At 50.2% G+C, this 18,852-nt stretch overlaps 3 protein-coding genes across 3 annotated transcripts; all 3 read left to right on the top strand.

Annotated features, from left to right (window-relative positions):
- Nucleotides 1-564: 564 nt before the first annotated feature.
- LOC306956327 (EF-hand calcium-binding domain-containing protein 12-like) lies at nt 565-7,270 on the top strand (the record flags this gene model as incomplete). The annotated part of the gene is made up of 14 exons (XM_079550931.1): nt 565-667; nt 889-950; nt 1,391-1,550; nt 1,726-1,982; nt 2,568-2,641; nt 3,223-3,293; nt 3,653-3,749; nt 4,318-4,600; nt 4,762-4,941; nt 5,376-5,529; nt 5,729-5,967; nt 6,090-6,291; nt 6,816-7,014; nt 7,114-7,270. 14 exons carry the CDS (start codon nt 565-567, stop codon nt 7,268-7,270), a joined length of 2,238 nt encoding a protein of 745 aa, XP_079407057.1.
- Nucleotides 7,271-9,240: 1,970 nt separating this feature from the next.
- Nucleotides 9,241-14,208, top strand: HORMAD1 (HORMA domain containing 1; the record flags this gene model as incomplete). Its single annotated transcript, XM_079550920.1, has 13 exons — nt 9,241-9,273; nt 9,802-9,946; nt 10,241-10,304; nt 10,691-10,727; nt 11,072-11,092; nt 11,192-11,218; nt 11,517-11,584; nt 11,777-11,928; nt 12,411-12,664; nt 13,054-13,117; nt 13,390-13,460; nt 13,611-13,694; nt 14,128-14,208. The coding sequence occupies 13 exons, from the start codon at nt 9,241-9,243 to the stop codon at nt 14,206-14,208; spliced, it is 1,101 nt and encodes a 366-aa protein (XP_079407046.1).
- Nucleotides 14,209-15,412: 1,204 nt separating this feature from the next.
- GOLPH3L (golgi phosphoprotein 3 like) lies at nt 15,413-18,297 on the top strand (the record flags this gene model as incomplete). The annotated part of the gene is made up of 4 exons (XM_079550916.1): nt 15,413-15,577; nt 17,166-17,297; nt 17,492-17,606; nt 17,870-18,297. The coding sequence occupies 4 exons, from the start codon at nt 15,413-15,415 to the stop codon at nt 18,295-18,297; spliced, it is 840 nt and encodes a 279-aa protein (XP_079407042.1).
- Nucleotides 18,298-18,852: the final 555 nt, after the last annotated feature.

Below are 18,852 nucleotides of genomic sequence, written 5' to 3'. Positions count from 1 at the left end.
GACTTTTGTAAGCAGTGCAGGATATCAGTAATCAGAATCGGCACAGCACAGATCTTCATTAGTAGCGGCTTAGAGTTATGAGGTGTGCCCTCATCACCTGGACCAGGCCAAACCCTAACGCTGCTCACTCTGAAGGTCATAATCTGACCCCAGAACGCACCCAAAGGAAAACATGTGGCTCGATCCATCCTCAGAGGTGCCCCTGACTGAGGGGATTTCTGTTGGCTGCAGCTCCAGCCTGCAGCCCATGGGCAGGTGCTGCCCAGCTCCCAGCGTTCCATGGCACGCCCTGTTCCCCTTTGTGTCATTATCTGACATCACAAAGGGACAGAAGCCTCTACATCAGTGTTGGCTCAGGCCCGGCCCAGTGCCTTCTGGCAGTCGCAGAGTTGCCCTCGCATCCAGTTTTCTCTAGAGGACACAAGGAGTCTCTTGTACCTCAGAGGATAAAGGAGAAGAGAGCTATTCGGCGAAGGACAGAGAAGGGTATCAGAAGTGTTTCCTGGTAGGAAACATCAGAAACCTTTCGTTCTTTAGCTTCACGTGCCCACCTGAAGCAAGAGCATGGTCAGCCTGCTAGAGCTGATCGCTAACATCGAGCACTGGAACGAGACTGATGGCTGCAGCACAGTCACGTTTCCCACACTCGAGAAGCTTTCCACCAATGGTAAGGCATTTGGGACAACTCAGGAGATCTATTTGCTCCTGAGCTGTAGACCTCTCCCAGTACTTTTAGTCCGAAGTCTATCCAAAATTCAGTCCGTGTCATGGATGAATTTACCCCAGGAGCTGTGGTAGATCACACCTGCCATCTCCTTGTTTAGAAACGTGCTAACAGGCCACAAACTTGCTGACTTAAAGCATTCTGTATCTTTTCTTGCATTGCAGATGTCACTACCATTTGGAACAGTGTTTTCAAGCGTGTTCAGCAATTGCTCCTGCTGAAAAAGGTGGGACTGCACACTACCCCTCCCCTTGCCCAACGGCTTCCCCTTGCCCAATGGCTGCAGTAGCCCAGGTAGCCCTGGACCAACAAGTGCCGTTGCTCTTCCACATACAGACGTGCCACAAATGTGCCAAAGACCACTTCCTTCAATCACTGAAGATATTAAAATAGTTAGAAGTACAGTACCTATGCCAAATACAGTAATGCAAATAATAGCACCCAAAAGTATTCCCAATTTGCTTCTCTGTTCCTCGCTCCCAGAGTGCAGAGCACACACACAGCTGGGGATGCTTGGAGAGCAAAGGAAAGGGAAAGGATGTGTCCAAGTACCTGGTCTTTTCCAGCCCCCCCCGTCTCAGTGTTCTGCATTAGGAGCGGGGAAGCCATGGGACACCCCTGTGCAAGCTGCCACAAGTCCTCACTCTGTCCTTCTTTTTGTTCCAGCCTCCGGCTGTCAGCATCACCGGACTGGGGACATTTTGGATTCAAAAATGGCAAGCCCTTGAGGATGGCAAGATCCTCACGTTTCGGAGACCGCTGTTTTTGCTGTCCAAGGCTGTTACACAGATCCGGGATTTCAAATACTTTCCGATACACTTGCCTGGTAAGACTAATTAAGCAAAAATTTGGCTTAAATACATTTGCTCACTTATCCTAATTAGCAATCCTTGGTGGTTAAGACAGCACTCTGGCAGTGCACTTAAACCAGAAGCTCCTGGTGTGTTATCTGGATCTGCTCAGCTGCTGTGTGACTCAGTCACCTTGTTCCTCTTTTCCAGCTGACATTGAGATAGTGGAGCTGAACTGTGAGACCATACGCCTGCACAGCTCCTATTCTCAGCAAACAGTGCAGGGCTGTCTGTTGGAGACCTTGGAGTACTTCTACCACATCCTAACAAATGGAGAAGATGCAGACTTCACATTAAAGGACATCGGCACTCTCGCTATCCGAGCGGAGCAGGTGGAAATCACATTCTGTGAAGACTTTTTACTGCATCTTAACACGTCTACATACCTGGTACAAAAGCTTTTCAATGTAAGTGTTTTGGTTTTTTCCTGCACTTCTTACAGCGGGTTTGAAATCCTGTACAAAGCCAGGGAACCCAGCTCTGCTGCCAGCCGTGAGCTGCCAGGCCACTGGAGCTAGGCATGCAGCAGTGAAAACTGTCTGTGTGTTCTTTCTTGTATTTGCACTAGTTCAGAGGTGCTGGGAATGAACACAGTCTTATTTTTGCTGGCAGGGCATAGCCCTGGAAAAGCCTCACCACAAAGAGTAAAAAGGCCAAAGCAGTGGCGGGGCCAAAGCTGTTTGATGATAAAAGCAGCAGCCAGAAACCCGGACTCAGGACAGGCCTTCCATTGTGTTTGCTCCATTGCCTTGCTCAGTGCTGAACGAGTGGCTGCTCTGCTGGCTGAGCTGCTAAGCGCCGTCCTTGCAGTAAGGCTGGCAACGCTCCTCATCCTATCAGAATTTGTGCCATGCAGCTTGCTTTGGCAAGAGGCTGAGGCACTCGTCAAGAAGTTTGCTGAGAGACAGTGAATTCTTCCACGTGTAGAAAAGCCTTTGTGAGCACTGAGATTCTTCCCTTGGAGTCACATCAGGTCTTTCTGTCACTTGCAGAAAAGATGGGTCATCTCGGACAAAGAAACTGCTCTCCTGCCGAGCCCACGTGGCCAAGTCCACCTGTTGCCAGAGTGAGTATATTTGTTCCCTGAACTTATCTGGGCAAGTTTGGATGTGCTCAGCTCATATTTGGTTGTTTCAGCTCATATTTTGGCTCTTTCAAACGGTTTGGCAGCTCATTTTTTCCTTGCTTTTGCTAAGCTTGGACTTAACGTTCCTGATTGTGTCCTGCATTTTACCATTCGTCCAATCAGAGGGAGCTGGTTTGCACTGCAGAGACATTTAGGCAATGCTCTGATGTTTCCTCCACCTCTTTTCTGCACTCGAGACTGCCAAAACATTGAACAAAAGGCAGATCCTAATATTGCTGTCGTTTTCAACACAACATGGAAAGCATCTCTCAGAACGTGGAACAAAAGTAGATGATGCATGTCCTCTGCCCGTGGCGTTTCCACGTTTGTTATGAAAGTCACATCCATCTCAGTACCTCTGAAATGCCTTCTTGTCTCAAGAGGGGCTGCTGAGCTGTTCCTGAGGCCAGCACTGTTCACTGGCTCCTGTTCAGGGCACACAATTTAGTCTGTACAGATACTTGGCACTGATCTGGCAAAGGAGCCCTTTTCACAGAATGGCACCTTCTTCCTATTTCCAGGTTTGTGATCAAGGAGGTTCCTCAGCTTGCTACGATGCCAATGCCAGAGGAAAAGCTACTTGAAAGAAAAGGTAACATTAATGACTGATCCTTGAGAGGTTTGTGCCTCTCCCTGTACTCCTTCCCAGTGGCTGCTTAGAGCCTGTGGTACAACGAGATGCCTGGGGCAGCACTCCGTGTGCCTCTGTCCACAACTTCTGGTAAACATCAAGAGACACATTTGGAACAAGATGGGACGTGCGTCCCCCCTGCCTTCCATGCCCCACAGTGCATCTCTTCCATGTTATGAGTTTGTGCTGGAGAGAGTCAGCACTGGGAATTACAAACACTGTCTTAAGTTCTGGGGATCAGAACAGCTTCTGAAATCAGAGTGCTGTTATGCAGGTCTGTGCCTGCAGTTCTGAGAGCCTTTCTCCTTTCCTGTTTACAGAGTCTCTTCTCTGCAAGCTACGCAGACTACGAAGGACCATTTCTCTCAGCACATTAACCACAGCTGAGAGCGACAATAAAGAGGAGCCTGCTGACAGGTGACAGTCGTGAAGGATTTGAGTGCAGTGCTCTTGTGCCTGTGTGATAGTGGCACTGATGCTGCTCTTTCAGCAAAGCAGCATTCCAATCAACGTGTCCCAAGGAGGCAGAGCAGCATCTGTCTGCGCTGCTTCTTCATGCTTCCTTTAGTTCCTGAAAAGCCTCTTTGTTGGTAATGCTGAGGACAAGAACAGGCTTCATGGCTCTAGCCCATCTTTTCTGCCTTTGGCAGTAATGACCCCTTTTCCTTCACTAAGTAATGCAGTATCTGAGACCACATCAGGCCAGGAAGGGGGATGCCAGCATGGCCAGTCATTGCACAAGGCACAGTTCCTCATTCCATCAAGAGGGACAAAGAGCTGCGTGTCCTGAACTTTCCTTAGAGAAAACCCTCGTTCCCTTGGTAGCACATCTGAGCATTACAGCTCAGTGCTGTTATCCCCCATCTGCTGGTGGGAAGACAGTTGGATGAAGAGACTTCATCCTGCTGAGGAAGAGGGCTGGATGGAGAAGAAATTCCTCCTGCACTCAGACCGACTCCCCTTGGTCTGTTTGTTGTTTTTTTAGACCTCTCTCACAAGTGCCAGCTGCAGAAGGAAGGCAGGAGAAAGGAAGTCCCACCTTTCCAGTGGTCATTTCTCATCCTGAAGATGATCCAGATAAGCTGTCGGCTTGGATCCAGGAGAGGAAGCGATTCATTTCTCAGCTAGAAAGCTCTGTAGACATTGAGAAATGGCTGAGAAATAAATCTTCCCGGAGCTACATGGAAGAGAGAGTCTGGGAACGCATAAAGTCACGCAGAGCAGAGAGAAGGGCTGAACGCAAAGCTGCTGTGACTGATAAACTGGGCGTAAGTAGATGTTGTGTTACTTCAGCCTTGGGATCACTGCACTGCGTCCTCTGTGGCCTTAATCAGTAGAGTGATGCTGCTCTGTCCCAGCCACTCGCACGTCTCCTGGCGTGGTGATTCTGACAGTGGGGATGGCAGGGTATTTTCCAATTCCTTTCCAGGACACAACACCAGCAAGCAGCAAGCCTCAGCCCCCTCCTTGCATACCGTACCCTGAGGCTCTCATTGCACTGCATAACCTCCTGCGCAAACGGAAGACAACACTGGTGAATATCTTCAAGAAAGCTGGCATGGAAGGCAGAAATATCAAGAAAGCAGACTTCATTAAAATCATCAAGCAGGTATGGAGAGCACAGGAAAGCAACAAACAGCTCATGCTGACCCTCACCTTCCACAGGCTTCAGTGGTAAAGAGTTGTCAGGATCACATTCAGGTCGATTAGGGCTTAGCACTTCAGACACTTTCTGATAGTCTGGCCCATGACAAAATATATTCTTGATACCCAGGGGGCTGGGAAGCTTAGCACAGTAAAAGCTGAGAGCTCAGCAGGGCTGGCAGTGGGCAGCCCTGCCTGTGGCAGGGCATTTGGAACTCGATGATCCCTGAAGTCCCTTCCAACCCCAGCTATTCTCTGATTCAGAGGGCAGCAGCACAGCGGTCCATTTGTCAGTGTTTGGTAACCCCACGTAAAGCTCACCCGGTGGCCTCCTGCTCTGGGGTCAGCCTTGTTTGTTGTTTTATTGATCACACTGCCATTTTCTGTTTTGGTTGTCAGGCAAACATTCCCATCAACGAAAAGGAGCTGGAGGATGTGATCATCTTTTTGACTGCCCCTAACCGTGGGAAATATACGACCGTGGCAAAGCTAATGGAAAGTCAAAATGAGTGGCTGGAAATGAAGAAAAAAGAATCCAGAGAGACCAAAGGGGGTAAGAGGAGAACACTGGGCAGGGAAACTCTCTCTGTATCTTTTCAGACTATGGAATGTCTCCATGAGATGCATCTGCTGGGGGCTATAATGCACAAAATGCCAAAGTCCTTTGCCTTACAAGCATTGGTCAGCCCTGATGTTTCCTTCTGCTACTGTCTAACATGGTTTCTCTGGGCTTTCTTTTTGAACTCTTCCAGGTGCAAAGACTCAGCCCCATAAAGCCACATGCAAATCTGCCACACCTCCACGTTCTGTTGAGGGCAGAGCCAAAGAGATGGATCCTACCAAGCCCCCAATGAAGTTAACACCCTTAGAAGTTACCCCAGTCCATGCTGAGCCAGCACAAAGACATCAAACAGCCCATGAAAAGACAGACTCTCCAAAACCATCTGGAGACGGGACACAGAAAACTGTCAAGAGACGAGAGGTGAAAAAGGTACTGCTCACATGGCAACCAAACCCTCTTGAGATTAATCCCCGTCTGGAGCTTCTCCGAAGAGAATGGAGCAACTCCAGCGCAGTGCTGAATGCTAATCAGAGCCTTTCTTTTGCTTACAGGGCAAGGGCAGCCCAATCAGATCTCAGCTGGAGAGATCTGGGGAGCTAACTGTTAAAGAGCACTGCTTCCCATCAACTACAAGCAGTGCCATGGGTGCACTGGTCGACCAGTACCGCAGCAAGGCGGCTGCGAGTTACCTGAATTCCTCCAAGCTGTGCAAAGAGCGTGACATTCATCTCGCCGAGTCAGTGCTGCAGAGAGGTAATGCAACCCCCAGGGCCTGAGATGAATCTGACAAGCTCGTCCCTTCCCCTGCCCAGAAACACGACCAATGTATGGGGAGGGGAGCTGCTTCTGGAGAATACTTGCAGCCCTTGGAGGACTGGTTAGGATCAGCAATCCCATCAGTGTAGATGAGCGCGCAGAGCGCTCCAGATCATGGCCAGGTTCAGCTAAGAGCACAAATGATGAGGCAAGCTCACGGCAGTGGTACAGGGAAGGCAAAACTGGGAAGTCAGGCCCCTGTTAGGTTCAGCGGGTCCATGGCCAGGCAGAGCCATGGCTGTGGCTGAACTGAGGTCTCAACTGAAATGGGGCTCCTGATCCCAGGGCAGAGAGTGCAGGCAGAAGCCCCACACAAAGCTGCTTAGGGCCGCTGAGGCCTCTCAGCACACGCTGGGCCATCATCCACGCCTTCCTGCCTTACACAGTAGCTGTAACCACTCCAGGGCAGCATCACAGACATAAACTAGAGGTGACCTGGATTGGATGTGCTTTGCCAACAGGCCTGCTGCACCCAGGAGACAAAACCATCAAAAAAGGACAGTATCTGAGGAAGATCAGGCAGCCTGGAGGATACTACAACATAGGACTTGCCGATACGTCCTCACCTCTGAGCATGTCCAGGTCATCAAAAAGTACAGCTGGAAACCTGGGCAAAGAAGGCAAAAACAAGAAGGCTTCAGAGGAGTTTTGCCATTACGAGTAAGAGTGGTCATATTGCCTAGAAGTTTATGCTCATAAAACAGGCTTCATTCTTTCTTATTCTCATTTTATTTTCTTTTTTCCTTTTTTTCTTCTCAGCTCTCATCAGAGGAATCAGAAAGAAAAGAGCAACAGGTTCTGGCCAGGTCACCTTCTGGACAAGATGCGCCTCTGCATTCCAGAAGAGAAGACCAACAGGGCGCACCCCTTGTTCAGCTGTGTTCGCCCAACCCGGCCTGCATACAAGATTATCTAAAACCACAACCAGCACCAGCCAGCCACTGTCTGTGTCCACCAGAGACGTGGCATCCAAGTCTCATTCCATCTGAAGGTCTTCCAGCAGCAAAAGATGTGCACAGAACGTTGCATTTCATCATCAGCTCAAGAGATCTGAGCCGTTCTGATAAAGCACAGACACAGAATACCCTGAGCTGGAATGGACCCACAGAAGTCATCTGGTCCAACAATTCAAACCCAAATAAAAAACATCATCCATCCAATTCTCAGGACTACTTGCATTCTATAAATGGAGAAATAGAGATAAGCAACAACACTGCGCCAATGGAATGCACAGCGTCGTTCACTTGAACTGGCATTCCTGACCAATGCTGTGCTCCCAGAGGAGCGCTCACTGCTGCACCTCACGGTCAGAAGGCAGCAAGAAGTGCTTTCCATGCACAGAGAGCAGAGAACCATCTCTGGTGACTGCAATGTGGGGCACATTTGGTGTCCTTTCGTGTTACCTACAAATAACTCCAATGAGAAAACCACTGCTCATTTTCTGAACAGTTCAAATTAGATATGGAGGTTGTCTGCCCTGCCTGTGGCAGGGGGTTGGAGCCTGATGATCTTTGAGGTCCCTTTCAACCCAAGCCATTCTATCATTCAAATTACCAAGAAGGTAATGCAGAAGCCAAGGACATGGCACACTAAATGTGACAAGCTAGCTCCTGTCTCCTGCCATGCCCAGAATCATGAGCACTGTACGGGGCGAGGAGCTGCAGATGGAGAGTGCTTGCAGCCCTTGGAGGGCCATGGCAGATAATGCAGCCAGGATCAGCACTCCCATCAGTGGGCTACAGCTGAGAGAGCAAAGAGTGCCCCAGATCAGCCACAGCCCATTCACCTGGGTTTGAAGCCAGGTTCAACCAAGAGTGTGAACCGAGACAGGAGCTCGTGCTGGAGGGGCAGAGCAGGGATGTCAGAGTCTGGTCAGGTTCACACAGGTAAACCAGCCATTACTGGCCCGCTGGTGGCCTTTTATCATCTATTTCTTAGAATGCTTTGTTCCGACAGGTTGTGTGTCAATATTGGTTGTTAAAAGCAATAAAACTTCCAAAAAGTTTGTCTTGCATCTAAAAAGTTTCTACTTATTTTATCAATCCGTGCTGCTTTTTGACTGATAGTTCTGCAGTATCAGTATTACAGCTGTAATGTGGTAACAAATACAACAAATCAAAGCAAAACTGGGGAGAAAAAATAAAATTTTGAGAAGTCTCAGATCTGTGGGCTCCAAAATGACCTGAAAGTCATTCAGTGTCCATGGGGAGGTCTCTCTTCAGAGCCTGTTTGAGTCTGCAACTCTGCTGAATGCTTTAATATCTCGCATAGGGGAATTTAGTACTTATTTTTAAGACTGTCTGCTGAAAGAACCCAACTTGTTTGCAATTTACACTGAATCCACTGAATGCAGTTAGGAACAGTTTGTTCTCTCTTTCTGTGTTTTCTATTAAGGAAAAGCCGTAATTATTATTACTCATGTTCTGATCAGAGCACAGCAGGCATGGACCTCGTGGCTTTTCTTTGGGGCAGGGCTTTCTGTAGATTTGCATCATTTAAATAGGCAAATGCTGTGCTGGAAACCCAACAGGAATTTAAAAAAAAAAAAAAAAAAAAGGCCTTCAGGTATTTTTCTACCCGAAATTCATAACTTTGTTGTTCCTCACAGCTTTTCAGATCGAGGTAAACATGAATAAAATCAGCGCCATTCAGGTGAAAATTGGCGGGAAGCGACGGCCGCGCTCTCCCCCATCCACCCCCCCCCCTTCCCTGCACACGACACAAAGAGCCGCGTGCCGGGCCTTCGAATCGCCTCCCCCCCCCCCCCGCCTTTTGCACACGGCCCGAAGTTACCTCAGCGCAGGCGGCTGTCGGGCCGGGCCGCCGAGGCGCGATCCGAGGCGGGTTGAGGCCGAGGCGCTGCAGGTGCTGCTCTGAAGGAGAGCGATGGCGACTGCTCAGAAGCCCAAGAACTGTGTGGTACGGTTTATTTCCATCGCAGCGTCTTACTGAAGTAAAAAATAGCGAATCTTAGCTTAAATCAAACACCCAGCTGTGTCGTAAGCTTTCTTCACTTGAAAATTTGGGACTGTTCCGTTTCTAACTCCAAATAAAGGTGCTCAGTGACAAAATAGGGTTAAAGCTCCAGAGGGTAATGTGTTTGTGTAAATGGGTGATGTCTTAAAGCATCGTCACACCACGCATTACGGGTGGGGGCTGTGGGTTGATAGATGGACTTCATAGAATCATTAAGGTTGGAAAAGTTGTTTGTGAGATGCCCTCCCCTGTTGTGGGAGGCATTCCTGTGTGGGGCACCCACAGCTCTGGGCAGCCCTGTCTGATGATCCCAGGCAGTTCTCTTAGAGCTCTTCTCCAGCCTCAGTGATGCTATGAACACACCTGGCTTTGTAAGTGCTGAAAATCACATCTGCCATTTAAAGTGTTTGGTAGGCAGGCTGTAATCCGTACAGATTTGGTGTTCAAAGGTGACTGATTTCTCTTTTGCAGAGTGCAGTTGTGTTTCCCAATAAAATATACACAGAACAGCAGTCCCTGACTCTCGTGAAGAGGCTGCTGGCTGTGGCAGTGTCCTGCATTACCTACCTGAGAGGGATCTTCCCTGAAAGCGCCTATGGAACCAGATACCTGGATGGTAACAGGCTGTTCTCAAGCTTTTTTGCATAGCAGATGGGCACAGGGTTGTTGTTGAGTTTATTCTTAAGCCACTTCATTCATTTAATTAAAGGCAGTAGCTATTTCCCATGACCACACTGAAACTTCACTGTACGGTCGTTATTGAATGCTACTAAAGATAGCAGTGATGCTGATAGAGCAATAAGAGCATTTGCACTTTAATCTATGCTTAACAGAGCGCCTGGAGAACGAGCTTCGCTTCCAGTGTTGTTGGTTTTTGTCCTTAAAGATGGCTTTTTCATTTTCTTTTGAGATCTCTGTGTCAAAATCTTAAGGGAAGACAAAAACTGCCCCGGCTCGACTCAGCTGGTGAAATGGTACGTTGACCACACACTCACACAGCAGTTACAGTGCGTGAATTCTGAAAGGTAGCTCTCTAGTTAGCAACTGTAAGGAAAGCTTCACCCTGTGGAAGCAAGCAAGTGCCCAGCTCGTGTTCTTAGTGCCTGATCTTCACTATCTGGTTGTGGCTAAGTTCTTGTCATGCTTTTATCCGTCATAACACGCAGTCAGGCATCAGAAACAGTGCTGTGAACACATGGATGGTTGCAGGCACAGGACTGCATCGTGTACACACCACAGAGAATTCCTGAGGGTTGAATGTATTCAAAAGAACCGTAAGGAAGAGGTGTATTTGCAGGCTGTCCTTAGAGGTGAAGCTAATAGGAATCAGGACTAGCTGGGCAATGTTTGCTTTTTGCAGGATGTTGGGATGCTACGATGCCTTGCAGAAGAAATACGTAAGTCTTCCAGTGTTATTCAGCTATTTAAAGTGCATTTAAATATTCGTGTATGTGATTCCACTGCTTGCCACTGCAGCCAGGGGAGTCTCTGGTTACAGGAAAACTGTTCTTTGATGCACTGAAACAGCTAAAGTGTGGGAGTTCAGGGTACTGTTTGTTGTGCGCTCGATCTCTGGAGGCCACGTAAGCAAATCCTTTCTCCAAGAGATGGGCTGAACGTATGAAGAGCTTGATTGCTTTGAGTAGGCCTGGAGTGGTCGTAGTTGGTTTTGAGAGCTGAAGAAACAAAACAGCAGAAGTGGGCTGAGCACATCTGACGTTGTTCTTTTTGCTTCTCACAGCTGAGGATGGTCGTCCTGGCGGTAAGTGGTGGAAGAGTAAAGCCCCTGTGTCTAAAAGTTGGTGCTCGGATGTGTGTGTGGGTCTTAATCTGTCCCCTGCCCTTCCTTTCAAACCTCCAGGTCTACACCCACCCGGATGATCCTCAGGTAAATCTGGCAGAGCAGGAATATTTTGGATATACTTTTGGATAGAAAACTCCAGACTAAATCTTGGAGTTTCTTTCACGTGAATTCATCCTGGCAGCCCCTGGCTCAGCTTCGTTGAGCTTTGGTGACTTTGTGCGTGTTAAATCTGGTAAGGATTCAAATGCAGTGTTTCAAATGCATTGGAGAAGAGTTAAGGACTGTGATTTAAATAAAGGTCAGTTGGGGACTGAATGGAAGCAGCAGCAGTATTGGCTTCCTTGACAACTGATAATTTAATAATTACTGCATTTGTTTGCAGACAATTACAGAATGTTACCACTTCAAATTCAAGTACACCCCCAGCGGGCCGGTCCTGAACCTCAGCAGGTACTGCCAGCCTGCCCTGCCCAGGAGTTCTTTGGTCTGTCTGTAATTCTAGATCAGTGTGGTCCATTATTTAGCCTTAGTTTTAAAACACAGTGAATCATTTCAGCATTTAAACTCGCGCAGACCGCAGTTGCGTGCCTTAAAACAGCAGCCCTTCAGTCTGTATGAAAGCTGAGTGTTCTCTGTTTGCAGTAAGAACAAACAGAGCGATTCTGCCATCAGCTGTGCAGACACCAAGAAGGCGAGCATCCTCCTCATCCGCAAGATCTACGTTCTGATGCAGAACCTGGGCCCGCTCCCAAACAACGTCTGCCTGACAATGAAGCTCTTCTACTATGATGAAGGTGGTGTTTCCCCATCGCTTCGACTGATCTGCTGTGCCGAGATCCTTGAGAGCGATTAAAAGAAAGAATTTCACGTGTAATCTTTACATTTGCTGGGGCTTGATTATTTCTCAGGACGGTTTCTGAAGTGCAGGGGGCGCTGCTCTGATCTCCCAGCAGGAATACGGCCTTACAGCTGACTTGGTTGCAGTGAGAGTTTTAAGGGCAAACTGGGTTGTTCTGAGTGCATTAGGAAGTGCTGTGTGCCAGTTGGTGCTGCCCTCTCAATGTCTGGCAGCAGCTGCTGCTTTTTAGAGGAATTTCTAGCTCATCTGCTTGCCTGCGTGAACTGTTTCAAACGGTTGTTGTAGAGGGAAAGAACTTCATTTAGTACGAGTGGAATGTTAGTAATTCCTTTCCTCCCACATGTGTTTTTTAACAGCTTTGTATTCAAGGCAGAAAAGTCTCTTAACCCCGTAAGCTGAGCTGCTTTTCTCCTGCAGTTACACCACCTGATTATCAGCCCCCTGGCTTCAAGGAGAGCGAATGTGAGGGGATGATATTCGAGGGAGAGCCCATGTACCTGAACATGGGTGAGGTGCCAACGCCGTTCCACATGCTGAAAGTGAAAGTCACAACTGACAAACAGAGAGTAGAAAGCTGCGATGAAAGCATTCTGAAGCAAAAAGAGCCCAGTCTGCCCCTGCCGGTGCTCACGGTGGATGGAGATGAAGCAGAAGAAAGCCAGCAAATCAAGGTGAGAACTCGAGTGCTGCTGCAGCTTTCGGAACTGTTTTCGATCTGTGTGGTAGAAAGGGGCCATTAATTCTGCTGCATCTGTTAGTGTGGTGTTATGAACAAGGAATGCAGTGTTTCTGTGGCACTCTAAGGAAGATGTTACGTGCTCAAAGTTTTTTTTAGGATTGCAGTCATTTCAGACGGATGTTCTTCAGTGACTGAGTTCCATCTCTGCCTGCTTGCGTTGATGGGGAAGTAACACTGAGCTGGGCTGCACATCCTGTATCAGATTCAATAACTTTATAAATACGTGTTGTTTCACTTAGAATCCATCTAAGGAGATCTGACTGCTGTGAGCAGGAGCTCTCTGCTTCTGTCTGCAGTAATTGGGCCCCTTTCTCATTCCAGGAAGATCCCGCGTTGGATAACAAAGCAGGAGATGGTGATCATGCAGATGCTTTGGAATCTCAAGGTAGAACTTGTGTTCTATTTCAATACAAGAGGTTTACAAAGCTGTCTGAAATAATGCTGCTGTCATCCTGCAATCCTTGGCTTGTTTAGCATGGCTGAAGAGCAGCACTGTGCTGATCTGTGGATTGTAGGGAAGACTGCATGGATTGGAAACAGGAGGAAGCACCCATTCTTTATCTATAGTGCACGATTCCTCCCCCAGCTCAGAGCCCTGCAGAGGTGTGAGGCTGGGAGTGCATTGCTCACAGTGTGCTTTGCTTTGCTTTCTTACAGAGGAGGATTTTCCTTGTGGAAGGGATGAAGTTTTGAAGGAGAACAGAAATCAGTACGTCTCCAATCCTCAGGTATGAAAGGTGAAAATGGGAAAACCTCATTTAAATGTGGAGGATGACTTCAAACACAGGTGCTGAAGGTTCTTAAGGCAGAACAGCCCCAGGTACCTGAGTGCTTTAGGAAATGCTTTGCAGCATTTATTTTCAGATTGTTTTCTTTAGGTTGATCATCTGGCCAGGAAGACCTCTGAACTTAATGTGTCGGAAAGCAGGACGAGGAGTGGGAAGTTATTCCAAGCCTACATTGTGAGTGTCAGCTTTTCTTTACTTCTTTGAGATGTTTTCTGCTCCAGTGAATAAAACTGTCGGCTTTGCCACACTTTATGCTGAAATAATGGAATTCTCATTGCCTTGATTGATGGACATCAGCACGTTCTGATCCTTAGCGTCAAACCAAGTCTGTTCCAAAGAGCTGAAAGCTGAGCACAGGTTGAGGCAAAGCTCATTAGGATTGATTGATATTTGCTAGAGAACAGACTTAGCGAAGCTCCCTGCCGCCTCGACGCGCTGCTGGGAGGGAGCCGGGTTCCGCTGGGCCTGCAGGTGGAGCAGCGGCGTCTGTGCTGCCGTCTGCCCTTGGGAGGGAGGCAGCGTTGGGTCCCCCGCCCCCAGCGCTCGGTGCTTCTCCCCGTGCTCAGTTCCGTGACGGCGCTGTAACGCAGGCGCTGTTCTGTTGCAGATTCACCAGGCTGAGCCCTCCTCAAGTCAGGATGTGCTGCCAAAAAGGAGGAAGATGAGCGAGCCGAAGGAGCAGTTCTAGACACCCGTCCCCTGCTGTCTGCCTCGCAGGGTGCTCCTCCACTGCTTCCTCCTTGTGTTTAACGTGAATGTTAATACTGAAATTCCTTTGGGGGGTTTCCTGTGCTATGGGTGGATTTAAGGAGAGGAAGTTTATCAAGAAGCCCAGATGGAGAAATGAGCAGTGAGTTTCTATGGGGGGTTGCATCCCTGTCAAGAAACGCTCACAGAATGCTGCTGCAATTCTGATCAGCTTCCTGGTGTTAAAGTTTTTGCTTTTCTTGTGAAAAAAGAGCAGAGCTGGAGCTGTTAGAGGTCTCTGATTCTTTGCATTTCTTCCAGACCAAAGTGTAGTCACTCTTCATCCCATTAATTAATATCCCATGCCAAGTGCAGGCAGCTGGATGGCTGCTTGCGTATCATTAATTGTTGGCAGCTGTTTGTTAGAATGGCGTGAGATGATTTAAAAAAGAAACTGTTTCAGTTCGGCTGTGTTGATTCGTGTGTTCAGGTGGAATGATGAATTGCAGGAGTTGGAGGAGGTGCCACTTTTATTCCACCAAAGCGATGGTTGACTTTGGATGTGCTGTAGAGATGCTGCCTGTTGCTCAGAGCTGCTGCTCTCTCTTGGTCTGGGTAGCTGAACGTTTCTTGACACGTTTGAATTTGTCCCGTTTGATCGTATTAAAACACTGTTCTTCAACAGTTGGTTGCTGTCTTTCTTTTATGCTTTGAGCGCGTTTGGGGCCGTTAATAAAACACAGGGACTGCTGTGGGTGGTCAGTGGAGTTCACGTTCTTGTCTCCGACCTCATCTGGGATGGTGAGAGCAAAGAGGGCCAAAAAAAGGCAGTGCTGCTCTGTGCTGAGCGGCGGTGCTGCAGGCGAGGGATGGCGCTGTGGGCTCTGCAGCGCTGTGAGCGTCAAGGGTTGGCAGCAGCTCCAGGTGTGCAAAACCCGACCCAGGCCCTGGAGCCCTCTCAGCCCGGAAGCCCTCAGGGCAGGACGTCCCCGTGGCGGCTGCGATTCCTGGTTCCCTTCCTGGAGGTGCAGTCATCTGAATCAACACGTCACCGCGCGGCAGCGGCCGCTCCCAGGGCCAGGTGAGCTGAGAGCTCCGGGGTAAGAGAGGCAGAGAGTCCCTGTCCTCCCTGAGGCCATGCTCTGAGTCGGGCTGTTGCCGTACCCCTCGCTCTCGGCACCTCTGTTCTTTATCCCCAGGTGGGGATGACGACGCTCACACGTCGGGGATGGCGTGGGGACAAAAGGACTGAGCCTGAGCAGGACGCGGCTGCAGACAGGGAGCTGCCTGACGATGACTCTGACAACTCCAAAGCCCCCCGCCTCACGCTGATGGAGGAGGTGCTGCTCCTGGGGCTGCAGGACAAGGAGGTGAGCGATGCTCCAGCGGCTGAAAGCTTGTTTGAGTTCTAACCCCGAGTCCTCTCCAGCTCAAACAACCCCCAAACACCCCCCACCAGTGGCTCAGAGGGAGCTGTGGGGCTCGGTGGGGCAGCTGAGGGTTTCATGCAAGCGCTGCCCATTAGCAGCTCTGCCCTGGGGGGGGTGGGAAGCCACAGTGGCTGTGCGCGGTTGTGGTGTTGCTGTTTGCAGAGCATTTACTCTGGGGGAGCTTTGCAGTTGTTCTCTCTGCACAATGCCCAGCTCAGACCATTCGCCTTGTGCTCCCAGCCTGCAGCTGTGGGCTGGTGGCTGCCCTGCCTGGGGAGCCGGGGTAAGAATAGGGCTCATGGGCTGAGCAGGAGGCACAGGAGAGCAGAATGCTGTGCAGGAACCTTGGAGCAAATATTTGAGAGCCACATGGGAGTGTGGTGCAGTTTACATTCTCCCTGGGCTACGTTAAACATTCTCTGTGTGGTTAATGTGTTCCTGGGATCTTTGGCCAGCAGGAAATTAAGTGAGCACAATAGATAAGGAAAAAAAAGATTTTTCACATGCTTGCTTTGGTTTTGGTGGTTTTTTTTTTCCCCCCTTCCTGTCCTTCCACATTCCTCCATGGGGCAGCAGAAAACCTGGCAGCCAGCTGGGCTCCGTGGCCCTGCGCTGCCCCAGCTCTCCTGTGGGCTCATGGCTGGACTGGTGAAAAAAACAGACAATTTTAGGCAAATCCAATGCAGTTTCATTCTCGTAAGCACCAAGCTGTCATGATTCTGACATGAGCTTTCAACTTACCCCTAAAATTCAGGGTGGGAATATCCAACAAATCAAAACCTTTGGTGACATCTGTACCCTTTCTCCTTGGGAAATTTATTCCTTAACTCCACCTGCTAAAAAAAAAAACAAATCCATTGCATCTGCCGTGATGGAAGGAAGCGGGGCATGTTGTGCAAGCATAAAGAGTTGCTTTGTCTCTACTCACCAGGAAGTGAAGAAAGCAAATAACGTTAAAATCTCTACTTTATAGAATCATAGAATCATAGAATCCCCAAGAACCATAGAATCACCAAGGTTGGAAAAGACCTCAAAGCTCATCCAGTCCAACCGTTCACCTATCACCAATAGCTCCCACTGAACCACGTCCCTCAGCACAGCATCCAGCCTTTCCTTGAACACCCCCAGGCTCGGTGACTCCACCACCTCCCTGGGCATCCATTGCAGTGCCTGACCACCCTTTCTGAGCAGTAATACTTCCTCATGTCCAGCCTGAATCTCCCCTGTCGTAGCTTGAAGACTTTATGGTTCTCTCAGCTACATGAGCTGAACAAAGCAGTGTTTATAGCACTGTGCAAACACACGGTGGGGAACTGAACAGCGCTGAGGAGAGAGGAGTCACTGCCTGCTCCTGAGGGCAGCACTGTGGATGCTACAGGGCAGGATGGCGTTGGCTTGCACTGCTCACACTGTGACAGGGGCTCCGAGGAGGAAAATGTTTTTGGCTGGATGTTGGGCGTTCAGCATCGGGGAGGACCTGCTCCCGTCCCTCCTGTCCCCAGCTCCCTGCCTGTCCCCTTGCTTGCAGGGCTACCCATCCTTCTGGAACGACTGCCTGTCCCCTGGTCTGCGCGGCGGCATCCTCATCGAGCTGGCACTGCGGGGCCGCATCCATCTGGAGCCACTCACAGCCAGGAAGAAGCAGCTGCTGGACAGAAAGGTGATGGCAGTGGGGCTCAGGGGGGTGGTTTAATGAGTCCCAGCTATTGTGTGCCCCCCGGGGTTGCTTCCCTGTGATGCTGTGCTGTGCTGGATGGCTTTGGCTCATGGGTTTGCCCACCGATGCCCCTCTTGTGGCACATCTCATGTGTCTGCCCACGTCTGGGCCTTACAGTTTCTGGTTGGTTCTCACAGGTGCTGCTGAAGTCGGCTGCTCCCACTGGTGATGTCCTCCTGGATGAGACCCTCCGGCACATCAAAGCCTCTGAGTCCACGGAAACGGTGCAGACCTGGATAGAGCTGCTCACAGGTTGGTCCAGGGGGGAAAAAAAGAGCAGATTCCTGGAAGGGCTTGGGTTGGAAAGTACCATGCAGACAGTGCAGTCCCTTCCCCTGCCATGAGCACGGATGCTTGGCCCTGAGCACCTCCAGGGAAGGGGCACCCACACTGCTCTGGGTTGAATTTCTACCTCACATCTGACCTAAATCTCCCCTCTTTTAGCTTAAAGCCATTCCGCTTATCCATTCCACCCCAATTCTGTTGTGATCCCATGGTTCCGTGATTCTCCCCAGGCGAGACCTGGAACCCCTTCAAGCTGCAGTATCAGCTGCGGAACGTGCGTGAGCGTGTCGCCAAGGGCCTGGTGGAGAAGGGGATCCTCACCACGGGGAAGCAGAGCTTCCTGCTCTTCGACATGACCACCCACCCCGTCTGTGACACCACTGAGAAGCAACGCCTGCTGAGGAAGCTGCAGGACAGCGTGTTGGAGCGCTGGACGGGGGACCTGCGCCGCATGGACCGCAGGCTGCTGGCGCTGCTGGTGCTGGCCCACACCTCAGATGTGCTGGAGAAGGCTTTGGGCAGCCTGGAGGACACCCAGTATGAGATGGCCATGAGCAGAGCCAAGGATGTGCTGGAGGCCGATGCGGAGCTGGAGGCGGCCCAGGGCAGAGGGACAGAGGTGATCTGGGCTGTGCTGGCGGCCTTTAACAGGGCCTAAATCCTACGGTGGGGCCCACGAGAGGTGGCTGAGGGCTGTGGGTCCACGCGTGGAGCTGCTCCCTTGGGAAGGGCCCTGCGCCCCCTTGGGGGCTGCATGCAGAGCCTCCTCCTCCACCCCGCTGTGTTGGAATTGGGACCTGGTGCCTTTGTGGCTGCAAGTGCTGGGGGGAGCTCGAGGGTCTCTGTGTCAGAGAGGAAGGGAAAAGTTTACACTGTTTTTTTAATTACTGCTTTGTGTTTTTTTTCTTCTTGTTCTTCTCCCCCACTTCCCCTCCTGGGCAGCGTGAACGTGTTCCTTTGCATCCTGCAGCAGTTCCCTCTGTGCTCTGCCTCCATGGTGGCTCAGCTCCTATTTTGCGTGGATTTAGGGGTGGGAGAAACGGGGGCAGCGCCAGCACTGGGCCTCGCGGCGCTTTGGGAGCATTGCGGGGCTGCCGCGGTGTGGGGTGGGGGTGAGGACCTGGGGGGCGCTGGGAGTAGAGGGCGCTACGGGTTCTGCTGTGCTCCTCCTGCCCACCAGGGGGCGCCCGCTTCCAGAGCAGTCCTAGCGCCC

This window comes from Tetrao urogallus (genome assembly GCF_951394365.1).
Source record: "Tetrao urogallus genome assembly, contig: SUPER_28_unloc_1, whole genome shotgun sequence".
NCBI lineage: Eukaryota > Metazoa > Chordata > Aves > Galliformes > Phasianidae > Tetrao > Tetrao urogallus.
Note: the sequence above shows the minus strand (reverse complement) of the source record. Positions and strands in the feature narration are given on the sequence as shown.